The sequence below is a fragment of the Hippopotamus amphibius genome, chromosome 2, assembly GCF_030028045.1.
Source record: "Hippopotamus amphibius kiboko isolate mHipAmp2 chromosome 2, mHipAmp2.hap2, whole genome shotgun sequence".
Lineage (NCBI taxonomy): Eukaryota > Metazoa > Chordata > Mammalia > Artiodactyla > Hippopotamidae > Hippopotamus > Hippopotamus amphibius.
In genome coordinates this window covers 21343419-21357382 of record NC_080187.1, presented here as the reverse complement: position 1 = coordinate 21357382, position 13964 = coordinate 21343419, and the positions used below count along the sequence as shown (strand labels likewise).

General features: G+C 47.8%; 1 protein-coding gene across 4 annotated transcripts in view; it reads left to right on the top strand.

Moving 5' to 3' along the window:
- The window catches only part of RGS3 (regulator of G protein signaling 3), a 141081-nt gene that overhangs the window by 28579 nt on the left and 98538 nt on the right, over positions 1–13964 (top strand). For all 4 annotated transcript variants that reach the window (XM_057724643.1, XM_057724646.1, XM_057724645.1 and 1 more), the window contains 4 exons: positions 3046–3096; positions 5765–5823; positions 6894–6988; positions 7963–8031. In XM_057724643.1, coding sequence (XP_057580626.1) covers positions 3046–3096; positions 5765–5823; positions 6894–6988; positions 7963–8031 — 274 coding nt within the window. The remainder of the gene's footprint in view (positions 1–3045; positions 3097–5764; positions 5824–6893; positions 6989–7962; positions 8032–13964) is intronic.

Sequence of the window (13964 nt, the reverse complement as noted above, 5' to 3'; positions counted from 1 at the left end):
GAGGACCACGTGACCCTCCAGCGTTATCTGATCTCACATGGCTCCAAAAGTGCCATAACCCCTATTATTAGCTCCACCTCACAGCTGAGGACACTGTGGCTCTGAGAGAGGAGGGTAGCTGCGGCTGGGACTGGAACAGGCCTCCCGGCCTTCTGAGATCAGTGTCCTGAGCAGGAGAGTAGCGGGGATTTCTGATGGGTGAAGCACTAGACCAGGGTTTTCTGGAGCCTGAATTGCTTGGGCTTGTAGCTTAAACACCCCAAAGTATGAGGGGCAAGATCATAGTGTTGGTGGACTGCTGCAGAGCTTCCATCCCTTCTGTGCTCTGCCTGCCCTTCCTCCAGCCAGCAGCAAAGCTCAAGCCCTAACCGCCGGCCCAGTTTTATGGGGCATGTCCAGAGATGAACAGTTGGGATGATGAGGGATGCCTAATTGTGCCATGAAGAATGGTGGAGGGACTTTAGACTTTGGTCTAAAGGAGAGAGTCCAGAGACTGCAGAGTGAGGGAGGTATAGTCAGTGAAACATACTGAGAGACCACTTTTGGCTCAGTAAAGATGGAACACTGAACAATCAGAGCTATCTCAAAAGGCACAGGGCTCTCATTGCAGGAAGTGAGCTTCTCATCATTGGAGGTGATCAAGCAGAGGCAGATAACTGCTAGGTAGGATTGTCATGAATGGAGCAGATGTAGGGCTTTTTGGATGATGGGCTGGTTTGCTGCAGGCTGGAAAGCCCTGCCCTTCTCCTGTGTGCACTGGGTAGATGGAGTTCAGTGGCTTCTTGAGGTTCTAGGAGAAATCTGTCTGACTGAGAGATTTTTCCACATGTCATTGAGGAAGAGGAGTGTGATTTTCTCTCTCCTCTATCCATGCTGGAGAGCCACTGGGTGTCTATGAGGATGACCTGATATTCTGTTTTGTTTCTATATTGTATTTTTTTAAAAATAAAACTTGGAAAAGCTAGAGGAAAAACCTCATCCAGTCTCATTCTTCACCTGTTTTCCATCCCTGGTCCTTTGATTATCTCCATATTTCCCCTCCCCCTCCCTTCTTGCTTCCTCCTTTTCTCTCTCCCTCCTGTTTCCTTCTTTATTTGTTTCCTCTTTAGTTTTGTTTTATTTTATTTTATTGATGTATAGCTGATTTACAATGTTGTGTTAATTTCTCCTGTATAGCAAAGTAACTCAGTTATATATGTATAGTGTATACATTCTTTCCCATTATGGTTTGTCACAGGATGTTGAATATAGTTCCCTGTGCTGTACAGTAGGACCTTGTTGTTTATCCATCCTATATATAATAGTTTGCCTCTGCTAATCCCAAACTCCCATTCCTTCCCTCCCCCACTGCCCCCCACTGGCAACCATAAGTCTGTTCTCTATGTCTGTGTGTTTCCTCTTTATTTTTAATTATAAAAGTGCTATAGGTCATGGACATATTTGTATTGTTACAACAACTACAACAGTGATAGATTGAGATTCCTCTTGACTTCCCTCCCTCCAATTCCCAGTCTCTTCCCTAGAGGTGATCACTGTTTTTAATTTGGCATCCTTTCAGAACACACACACACCACATCACACCACACCACACCACACACACAGAAATGTATACCATGCGTATTGTTCTTCAATTTGCTTGTTCTACTTAAAAACTTGTCTCGATATTGTTCCTATTCCAGGACTTATAGTGCTCCCCTGTTCTTTAAATCAGCCCATTCTATCCCACAACACAGCTATAGTTGGTTCATTTAACCATTTTTGTATTGATGGATTTTTCAGGTGTTTCCAATTTTTTTACAATGCTGTAATGCCAGCCTTTGTACACACTTGAGTTTTTGTCTATGATAGTTGCCTGGAAAGTATAATTGCTAGGTTGAATGATAAGGACATTTATATTTAATAGGTATTGTCAGAAATTACCCTCCATTTACACTTCCTCCAACAGGATACGAGGGTATCTGTTATCCTGCATCTTTACCAACATTTGGCATTATCATCTTTTAGATTATCTGCCAATCAGACCAGGGGAAGATGGTATTTTATTGTTAATTTGCATGTCTCAGATCTACATGAAGTTGAGCATCTTTGTGTATATTTATGGGCTATTTTGTCACCTCTGAATTTCCAATTCAATGTCCTTTGCTTGCTTTTCTTTTGTTGTCTTGTAACTTTGTTTATGATATGTTTAATTGTAACAGACATTTTAAAAGTCTTATGGAGTCAGATTTATCTATCTTTTCCCTGTGGCCTCCGCTTTTTTGTGTTCTGCTTAAGAGGGCCTTCTCCAAGCTTAGAAATGTGTTCAGAGACTCTTCAGTGTGCTCTGGTCCCGGGCTCCTCAACCTTTAATGTGCATGCAACTTCCTGGGGATCTTGTTAAACTGTAGACCTGAATTCAGGAGGCCTGGGCCAGGGCTTGAGATGCTGAATTTTTAACTATTGTCCAGATGCTTCTCGAGCTGCTGAGGTCAGAGAAAGCTCCTTAGCTTTTCTTTAGGGAGGTCTGGGTTCTGTTGGAATAATTGGGGGCAGTAGCATTGACTTTGAAGGGTCTCTGTGTCCACAGCTGATCTCTTTCCATTTGCTTTTCCCCAAATTCATTCATCCTATGTCCTTGTATTGTTATTGCCTTCCCAGAACACAGCTAGCTGTTTGTCACAACTGGAGAGCTTTGGCTAACCCCCCAGTATAGACTTCTGACTGAGACCCAGGATGCTTAATGCTCCAATCTAGCGTCACTGAGATGTGGATACAACAACTTTTCAGACTGTCCAACAGTGAGAGCTCCCCAGCATTGACCTGGGCTGCCTTGTAGTGAGCTCCCCATCACTGGGGGGGTGTAAGCCTGGGATGGAAAACCACCGCTGGAGGTATTGATGTGGTGAGGAGGCTTAACTAGGTGGCTTCTGAGCTCCCTTCCAACCCAGAGACTGTATGAATCTTTGAATTGCTTCACATGAACAAAAGTGCGTTCCCATCAACGTCACTCCATTTTTCACCTGGCAAGGAAATGAGGTGATGTTGTCTCTCCTGTTGTTTCCTCAGGTCAGCTGAAGCTGTCCATCGATGCCCAGGACCGGGTCCTGCTGCTCCACAGTGAGTGTGGCTGTGTGTCGGGCTCACCGGGAAAGGGGTGGGCTACTTGGCCTCCTACATGGAGCCAGGGACGGATGGGTGGAGGTATTACCACGGCCAAGCCTTCTTTTTCATCTTTGTATAGTGTCCTGCCATGTGTCTTTGAAAAAAAGTGGGTATTCACTTGGGACTCCTTCTAGAGCCCTTTCCCTGGTCCTGTTCTGATGTGTGTAGAGTCCACGGCAGGCTAGAGCTGTCCCTGGGCACCTCAACATCCTCCTTGGCCCCAGTGGAGTGGTGCTGAAGAAGAGCTTCCTTATCCTTCCTCTCTTCTTTCTTTCTTCCTTTCTTCTCTCTTTCTCATTCATCCATTCATTCACTGATAGCAGTGTCACGGCTAAGGTCACCATCTTTGGAATCAGACTGCTCGTGTCTGAATCTTGGCTCTGATACATTTCTTGCCAAGTGAACTTCAGCAAGCTTAGTTTCTCATCCGCTGGATGGCAGTAATAATACCTATCTTATGGGCTGTGACAAGGATTAAAGGAGTCAATATTAGTAAAGCACTTAGGACAGTGCCCAGCATGTGGTAACCTGTATTACTGTTTGTTAAATAAGATAGAAAACCATAAATTCCAAAAGTAGTGATTGAACATTGGCCCTGTGCTAGGGGCTGGGGACGCCAAGGAGAAGCACCCACCTCTGTCTGGGTGGTGCTGATAGGATGGCAGGGAAGACTTGGCAGAGGGGGTGATGTGCACACTTCATCCTGAAGAAGGACCCGGCTTGGCCAGGCAGAGGGGAGCAGGTGGGCTGGGCACTCCACGCTGGGGGAGCTGCAGGTGCAAAGGCCTGGGGTCAGAGAGCACACGATGCACTTGAGGACTGTCTAACGTGCCTGCAGCGCAGCACAGGAAGGGGTGCAGGGGTAAGCTGGGGCCCAGCAATGAAGGTCTCATGTGCCACCCAGAGGATTTTATACTTTACCTACCATTTATCCATTTGTTCATCCTTCCATCCAGCACACAAATAGTTACTGCGATCCTGTCCTGGCCCCACTCTTTTGTTTGTGGAAACAGGCCCTGCCTGTCTCTCCACCCGCCCTGGCTCTTGCTGTTCAGGCACCCTCCACCCCCTGTTGTGTCCAGTTTTGTGCCCTCCTTGCCCCCCCCCCCCGCCCCATTGCAGATTGCATCGTGCTTGCTCACACCTCTGTCTTCGCACCCGCTGTTCCTTGCGTGTGAGCCTGCCTTCTTTTTGAACTCCTTTTGAAAAGTAAGTCTCCCTTCCTCTGACTTTGTAAAAAATATGCCTGCCTTAATCCCAGTAAGACTCAGGAAGGAAGGCTCATTTTGCCTCATTTTTTCCCCTCCAGGAATCACCCCCTGACCCACCTGCAGGGCTGAGTTTGTTGCTTCCTCCTCTGTGTCCTCATCACAGTCCTGACTGCACTGTGTCACCCTAGTGTGTCCAGGGTCTGTCTTCTTCAGCAGATGGGGAGTGTAGGGAGGGTGGTGGCCATGTCTGCCTCATCTCCACGGGGGGCCAGGGAGACCTAGGGGTTTGTCAGGCCTGGATCCCGCCCTCAAGAACCACACCCACAGGAAGGTTGCACACAGGAACAGTAGCTAGGATACCAGGGAGAGTAGACCAGCAGGCGCCTGGGGTCCTCCGGTCCTGGCCTTGGGGGGGCGCAAGGTGAAGTTCCCAAGGACCAGCAGAGTGGGGTTCTTTGCCTGCCAGAGTCTGACTCCAGCTGTGCAAACAGTTTTGGCAAGTGCATCTTGGCCTCCCCCAGTCCATTTGTCCTGCACAGTTTGCTTTGGCTTCACCCCAGTCTCAGGCCCTTCATCGCTTCCAGCCTCTTCCCCTCTCTCCTTTGGCTTCCCAGGCCTCACGCCTCAGACCACAGGGGCTCTGTCTGAGCCAAGTCCTAGGGCTCAATCAAAAGAAAACAGAAAAGCGACTCAGCTTCTGTCAGGTCTACGGTATGATTTCTAGACCTCAGGCAAACGAGCCCACTTGCTTTCATGGCCAGACCTGCACCTTCCTCCCCCTGTCCCCCGCCAATCCCTTGCCTTTATTTATTCTGGTTTTCTTTAGCAAACTTTTGTTGAGCAGTTACTTTGCCAGGCCCTCTACTAAGCACCTTAGACACATGATCTCATTTAGTCTGCACACACTACCGTGTGAAGTGGATATTATTATCACTAACCCATTACAAAATGGCAAATTCAGTCTCTTGGGTGAAGCAACTTGCTCTGGCTCACATGGCTAGTAAGTGGCAGGCTATATTCTCCAGCTTGGCCCTTCCATCCCATGAGGCAGTCTTCTGTGGTAGAAGCAGCACTGGACCAGGAGTCAAAAGACAGGGATCTAAACCCAGCTCTGTCATTCCCATTGCTGTGTGACTTTGGGCACATTTCTTACTATCTTTGGGTCCCCTTCTTAGCCTCATCTTCCCCATTAAAGGAGGGGTTGGACTCAGTAAACTTTATGTTCCCTTCCAGGGAGTCAGGGAATTGAATGCATCCTATAATGCCGTGGTGAAGGTGCTGCCGGAGCGTGGGACATGGGTGGAGTGGGCTAGACCAGAGAGGGGTTAATACCCAGTGGTTGGTATGTAAATTAAGAGCTTGGTATTGATCCTTCCCACACACCCACCCCAACATTTTAATTCTCTGTTTAGTCATAGAAGGCAAAGGCCTGATGAGCAAGGAGCCTGGCATCTGTGATTCCTACGTGAAGGTATATGATGAACTGGAAGTTGGGGTGGGTATGGGTGGGGTGGGGGGTGGTGAGGGACCGCATCACTGGACTGAGTTCCAAGGTCCCAGCATATTTGTGGGTCTGGGGCCATTTGAGGTGGCAGCTACAGTTACATCATATGGTCAGTAGGCATTTTTCAGGCCTAGTGATGAGGCCCTGAGCTAAGCTGGACCCCTTCTCTTAGCCCGGCTTGGTCTCTAGGGCTTCCTGCAAGGACTGGAATCTTATGGGTGATCTTGTGCATCACCACATAGGTGAGAACTGTGAGCGTGTGGTTGATGGAAATCCACAGGCAATCCCAAGATGAAAAGCAACATCTTAACCCCTCTCTTCCCCCAAGCTAGAGGCAGGATGGCAGTTCTGGTGGTGGGGTGGAGGGGCTGTCTCTGAGGGCTGGAGGATCCATCTGAGAGGAGCCCTTGCAGTGGAGACAGAGGCCCCATAGGGGCAAGGAGCCTACTTCCAGCCAGAGCCAAAGTCCAGGCGCCTCTCAGAGCGTAGCAGCCAAATTTCAGGCTCTGATGCACCACTCTGCCTTCTTCCTGAAGCCCCCAGGCTGGTCAGAGGCCCCTGTGGGCCTGGACAAGGTCAGGAGCAGGCTGGGAACCTGAGGTGGGGATGAATGGCACTAGGACAAGAGCATGGATGGGGGGCCTTGGCAGAGGCTGACCTGGAGCCTCCTGGGAAGGGAGCACTCAGCAGCTGCTGGGAACTTAGAGAAGAGACCTTGTGCTTTGCGGGAAACCTCTCTGCTTGGAGGAAGAGCAGAGACGGTCACGTCATACCCCATCTTGCCTGGGACTGGGGCGGCCTCCTTGGTACCACCGTATAAGGCCCTGCCCTGGCGTCTGATTGCGTGCAGTGCCTCTGGCCCAGGGCTTCTCTTTCTTTCCCGGCATTTGATTGAGGACTCCACTCTGTCCTCTGCAGAGGCTGGTTTGAAGGACACCTGGGAAGCCTTTAACTTGGAGATGTGCAGAGTCAGCCCTTGGGCTTAGGTGATTATATGGCTCTGAGATCAGCTAACCCTTACTTTTCTCCAATTCAAGATTTCTTTGACCCCTGAAGATAATCGACTACGCCGTCAGAAGACACAGACCATTCCAGACTGCAGAGACCCAGTCTTCCACGAGCACTTCTTCTTGTAAGAGTCTGGCGCAGCTGGGCCCTCGAGAGGAGAGAGAAGGAGTGTTTATCTGGAAACAGCCCTATTTGCCAAATCTAGAACCAGATCTAAGCTGAAAAACAGTGACTTCTAAAGGATGTCTTTGTTTTCTCATTTACTTGTGTCTTTGCATCCCTGGCACCACGCCCAGCAGTGAGGTCCACAGTGATAAGGTATCACGTGGCTGGTTCTCATAACTAAAATGCCCAGCCTGAGGCTGGCAATCCCTGAAAAAAGTAGGCAGTTTCCCACTGTGCCTCGGGCCAAACTTTCTCCTTTAGCAGAAGGAATTTTCCAAGCTCAGGGATGTTTCGCCTCCCTGCCCTCCCTTTTCCAACTTGCTAACCTCTCCGAGCCTTGGCTTCCTTATTTGTAAAATGGAGCTAATTATGTACCAGCTTCAGGGAGCGGAGGTGTAAATGAGACAGTGTAACAGTGTCAGGTGTTATTGTTATTGTTATTATTTCTTCCCCTCATTCCTGAACTCTGGGGCCAATGGGAAGGTGATGGACATTTTGTATTTTGTTATTGGTGAAAATTAATCATATTTTGTTATTTTCCTTACTATACAAGGTAATTTTGCTTATTATAGAAAAATAGAAAACATAGGTAAACATGAAGAAGAAGAGAGAAAACACTCCTAGTCCTGCTACTCACTGATATGTTTTGTGGTATTTCTTTTCAGATCTTTGAATTTGTGTGGGTGTGTATTTACAAAGATGGAATTGTTCTATAACATTGTGTTGTAACCTCCTTTTCATCCTTACCAATGTAATGTAAACTCTTTCATGAATATAAATACTCACCTCCCACACTGTTTGTGCTCTAGTTTATTTAACCAGCTCCTTATGGTTGGATGTTCAGGTTATTTCCAAAATTTGCCATTATGATGGACTGCACAGGTCTGGACTGGATCTCAGCCCTGCTAACACTCTGACTGGTTTGTTTTGCAGTCCTGTCCAAGAGGAAGACGAACAGAAGCGCCTTCTGGTCACTGTGTGGAACAGGGCAGGTGACTCCAGGTGAGGGGAACTGCTGAGCTGGAAGGGAGATCCTGCTCTGGGCTCATGGGTGGCGGCCAGGCGGCCAGCATACAGAAGGGGCTCAGTTAGTGCTTGTTGGATAAGTGCATGGTAGTGGCTAAGTTTGAAAGGCTGCCACTCCCCTGAGTCCTTGTCATTCCAGGTGATGCCAAGGGTCATGTTACCAAGGTGCATTTGCTGAGCCCTTGGTATCAACAAGATACTGTGTTGGCCACTGGGATGCCGACCAGCCTACATGTGTCTCCTGCTCTCAAGGCACCTACTTTCAGGAGGGGACACCAGGCTCTGCAGGAGGCAAATTGCAGTCACAACACACACAGGCTCAGTTCCACAGGAGTAGAAGCTCCATGAAAAATGGGCCCATTTCTCTCTTAGTCACCACTGTACCCAGTCCCTAGCACACAGATGTTTGGTGATTACTGGTTGGAGGAATAAAAGAATGAAATAAGTAACAGGACAGCAAATGTGGGAAGAAGGAGAGTTCATCATGGGCCGAGGCTATCAAGGAAGGCTTCACGTAAAAAGTGGGATTTTGAACTTGGGGCAGAGCTTGAGTATAAGACAGGGAGAGGAGGTTGGAAAGGGCATTGCAGGCTGGGGCACAGCACAAGCGAAGGTAAAGAGGCAGGAACGTGCGAGATAGGCTCAGGCTGCCATGAGGAGGCCAGTTTAGGAGGTACAGAATTTTGTGCAGGAGAATCCAAACAGGTTTCAGGCAGCCCAAGACACAGGAGACAGATGTGGCCATTAATAATGGTGACCAGTACAGAGCAGAGGAGGAGTGCTGGGTGGTGAGGGTGAGAATCAGCTGCTAAGGGAAGGGAAGGGAAGGGAAGGGAAGGGAAGGGAGGGGAGGGGAGGGGAGGGGAGGGGAGGGGAGGGGAGGGGAGGGGAGGGGAAGGGAACGGAAGGGAAGGGAAGGGAAGGGAAGGGAAGGGAAGGGAAGGGAGCACTTGACTGCAGGGCCTGCTGTGAGCAGCAGGGGCTCATGCAGCTGGTGCAGCCCAAGAAATCTGGGAGACTCTGTGGCCAGTAACATTTGTCCAACAATTGTAGAACTGAATGGTGACTGGTAAAGGGCCTAGGTGAATGAAAATCAGCTCAAGTCACCAGCTTAGACCCAGAAAATATTTTTGGGCTCGATGCCTTTTGGTACCCTAAATTTGATAGTTTTTGACATTGAGCCTTCCTCAACCTTCATAATTAAAGATTTGTCTTTCAATAGAGTACCTACTTGTTATCATGGCTTGGTGCTCATGGTACTGTAGCCCTCATTCATTGAGCTGCCTTTTCCTGGCTGCCCATGTGGTAACACTGTTGCAGGTGCGGGGGACACATGGGGTCAATCAGAGACTATCCTGCTTGGGAGGGTACCACTGAGAGAGATTTGGGGGTGTGGGTGAGGAGGAGGACACCATGTTGATAACAAGAGCAACCAGTGACCACAAGCCAGGGGTTAACAGTGCATTATCTCATTTAGTTCTTAAAACAACTCTAAAGAAAGTATGTTTTTGTCTTAAGTTTTCAGAAAAGGAATCTGAAGCTAAGGAAGGGAGTAACTTGCCTTAAGATCACATGGCCAGTGAACTGTAGAGGCAAGATGGGAACCCAGGTATTTAGCCTCAGAGTCTTCAGACTCAACCAGGGGAGTACAGAGGGCAGGGCAGGAGTGGGGAGGGATCTGAAAACTCATTGGTATTGCTAGAGGATCAGTTACAAAATAGGGACTGGCTGGAGAGGAGATGAAGAGGTTGGCGTAAACCACATCGGATGGTACTGCAGGGTTTCTTTGCAGTGTGAGTTTTCTCAGAAGGGCCAGTAGTTCTCAATCCTGGCTATGCATCAGAATCACCGGGGATGCTTGTGAGGAACATAGGTTCCCAGGTAACACATCAGATTGATTATATCCAAATTTTCACGGGCAGGGCCTAGGAATATGCATTTACCCAAGTTCTCAGGGTGGACCTCATGCAGCCAGCTTGGTGTTTGGGAATCTTGCGATGGGGAGATACTGAAGGATATTGATCAGGGCAAGGACAGGTGTGTACCTAGATTTATCACTCTGGTAGGTCTTTGGAAGGTTGGGGAGAAGCTGGGAGATGCTTGTGATGATCCATGAGAGAGATGATTTAGGGATGGAGAGGAGGGAAACAGACCCAGGATATATTTAGGAGCTTAAACCAATAGTACTTAGTGGTGACTTGGCTGTGAGAGCAGTAGGAGGAATCAAGGATGACTCCTGGGTAGCTGGTGACGTCTCCAGTTAAACCAGAGTGTACTGGAGGGGAAGAGGGCACGGCTGTGGATACGGTGAGGTGGAGGTGCCTGGAGGGCAGCCAGCTGAGAGCTGTGTAGGAGGGTTGCCTTTGCTGACCTGCAGCTCAGGGGAGAGAGAGGTCTGTGGAGATGTGGGAGCCATGGCCCCAAGGTGATGGGTGAAATTTTGAAAAGGTGAGACCACCCAGGAAGACAGTGGGCACCAAGGATGATGGGTCAGAGTCCTCTCTTGAAGGAGTGGGCATAGGAATTGAAAGCCTTGAAGGAGACAGAGGAGGAGTGGCAGAGAGACAGAAGGAAGCCTGGCGAGCCTCCTGGATGGAGGCAGACACCAAACTGAGGAGTCTCTCTGCTGCCTCCACTGTGACCTGCTCTCCTGCTAGAGCAGAGCGAGCCAGGCAGAGCCTGCTGGAGAAGTGGCAGCAAAGCACTTGGCGGGTTTTGGAAAAGAAAGTGAGGCTGGGGAAAGTGAGTCAGCACCCAGTGAGGCAGCGTGACAGAGGCAGTGTCTCCACTTGTTGCCTATTTTGGGAAAGTGAGATTCCTTCTTAAACAAAACACAGTCAAACTCATGGTCACAGTCCCGACCCAAAGCTCAAGAGGGACAGAACAGGCTCAGGCAGGCCTGCTTTCTGAACAGATGGCCCTGCTCAAGGTGCCAGCACCGCAGTGACTGGCTCAGCGGGTAGGTGGCATAGTATTGATCCTTCTCTGAATGAGAAGGCCTCTGGGCTGCGCGGGACAGACAGAGCGATTGCCGGAAACTTCTGCCCTGCTGAACACTCTCAAATCAAATTGTGCTTCTCTGAAGGACGGACATGCAACTTAACAACGTGAAGGACAATTACAGAAGGAAGGAAACAAACATTTGTGAACGCTTCTCTGTGCCAAGCTCTTTACATGTATTATCTCATTTAATCCTCACAATGACCCTGAGAGGTAGGAATTGTCCCTCTCTTCAGAGAAGAGGAAACCGAGATTTGCGAAGGCTGAGGAACTTGCCCAAGGTTATATAGTAGCTCATGTTTATTATGCACTTAATGTCCGCTAAGTGTGTGGACATTAAGCATATTGCATGCATTATCTAATTTAATCCTCACAACAGCACGTAAGGTAGGCATTATTAATGTCTCATACAGGCACAGAGAGGTTAAGTAACTTGCCCAAGGTAACACAGCCAGCATGTGGTGAAGACAAGATGCAGATCCAGGTAGCCTGGTGCCAAACCACATTATAGTACACGTGACTGGCTCACACAGGTGATAAAGGGCTCCAAAGCCACACCCTTCCTGTGTCAGTATGCTTGTGCCGCAGGCCTCAGGCTTCCTCTCATAGCATTTATAATGTAGTTTTATATAAATCATCCAGCTGAATATGCGGCAGTTACATTTTTTAAAAAAAGCTTTCTTTGGGCTGTGCCAGGTCTTAGCCGCATGTGGGATCTTTGTTGCGGCTCATGGGAACAAGTTCCCTGACCAGGGGTCAAACCCAGGCCCCCTGCATTGGGAGGGTGGAATCTTAACCACTGTGCCACCAGGGAAGTCCCAGCAGTTATATTCTGAAACTGATAGGAAATGAAAGGGGAGCATCTGCTTCATGAATTCTCATGATCCTTCCAGTGGTGGCTGTAAATGTGTGTTAGAGAAACAAGATGATCTACAAGGAAGTTCTGGGGAGGGGCTGGCTGATTTCAGCTCAGGTGGTGATCACAGTGGGAGCTGAAGAGTACCAGGCCTCAGAGCAGTAGATTTTGGCTTAGCTCCAACTTGCTGTGAGACTGTGGACAGGTTCCTTCCTTGCTCTGGGCCTCAGTTTCCTCACCTGTAAAATGCAGCGATCTGAAAGGTTTCTTTTGGCTTGCAGGTTCTGTGAGTTTTTAAGAAATTATAGACATTTTCAAACATATGCAAAGTTAGAAAATATTGTGTAATAAACTCTCACGTACTCACAGCGCAGCTTCATCAATTATCAATATATGGCCAATTTTATTTCATTTATTCCCTCACCCACTTTCCCCTCCTCTAGTGCATGATTTTAAAGCAAAACCCAGACATCATCTCATCTCAGCTCTATAAATCTCTAAAAGATAGCTTAAAAAAACAACCACAATGCCATTATCACATTTAAAAATGAACAGTAACTCCTTAATATTGCTGATTAAGGAGCTGAACTATTTAAAAGTTTTGTTTGATGATATGGTAAAAGCCAAACTGAAGTTTCTAGTGTCAATCATAGCGTTTTCAGAATTTGTGGTCAGAGAACAATCTTAGAGAGAATTGTAATGTTATGCACCAAGTTAAAAAAAAACCCCAAAACACACATAGTATATGTTTGAAGAATATAATCATCTATGCTAATAGTAATTACGTATATGGAGAGGCTGCTTGCTGTGTGTCGTACACTATCCTGGGTACTCTGTGCTCTTTCCTTTCAACTGTTTTATAAGCGACCTCAGTGCCAAGTACAGTGCCATAGAGTTAGAAAGCTTGTGACCAGAGATGCGGACTGAGCCTAAGGAAAGAAAAACTCAAATGGAAAAATATGTGTGCAATTTAAGCCATCAAATTAAAAATAAATTGAGCTTAAATGGGATAAGTCTGTAACAGAAATAGTTTAAGCCCCTGAGAGAATTAAAGTGCATTCCCTTAAAATAATGCATTTTCATTTTTTAGCACGTCTTCTACCCTGTGCTCAGAAGTAAACTGAGCCAAATACAGCCATCGCTCTGTATTGGTGGGGGATTGATTCCTAAGCAAAACCAATGCACCCCGCCCCCCCGCCCTGATCAGATACCAAAATCCATGGATGCTCAAGTCCCTTATGTAACGTGGTGTAGTACAGTCAGCCCTCTGTATCCATGGGTTCCACATCCTTTCATACGGAGGGCTGGCTATACTATTGCCCATGAATGTATCTCTGAACCTTTGTACCAGCTCTTCCCTCTGCCTGAAATGCTCTTCCTTTCCTTCTCTCTGGCTTAACTCTTTAGGCCTTCTTTGGGCATCTCAGTCCTAAACTACCTCTTGCCTCTCTGGGCTTTCAGCATTTGTTGCCTACACTGTTCATCTGTCAATCTCACCCTGTCTAGTGACATGCCTTGTATTGCTGTCTCGAACTGCTGTTTAAATTCCTGGATGTTTGTCTTGTTTCCTTAATGCTGCAGCTCCTTGCCCAGCACCTGCCATCATGGGCATGATGGATTCATCCATTTGTCAAGGCTTCACTGAGCTCAGGCTTTGGCATTCAGAAGTACCCAAGGCTTGACCCCTGGACTTTGTGCCTAGTGAAATTTCAGGCAGTCTCCCAAGTTTATTACCTGACCAGTATATTGCCTTGTCCTCAAGTTGCACGTAAGTCTTTCTTCTTCCGAAGGTTTTCAAAACCAGGCTTCAGAAGTAGCTAATTGAAGAACACTTAGAGGTTCCTGCTTATGGACATTAATTGTGACAATTTGCTTGGCCTGAAGTATCGTGAAATCATTGGAGGCAGGAAGCAAAGCTCACAGGAGGCTATTCACCATTGAGCATTCTCTAAGCACCAGGGGGTGAAAATTCCACTTGCTGAAGAGCAGGGAGAGGTAGCCTTTATTACAGCTAAAGCATCCTGCCTGGAGATTTAGAAAGTTACAGCCATCC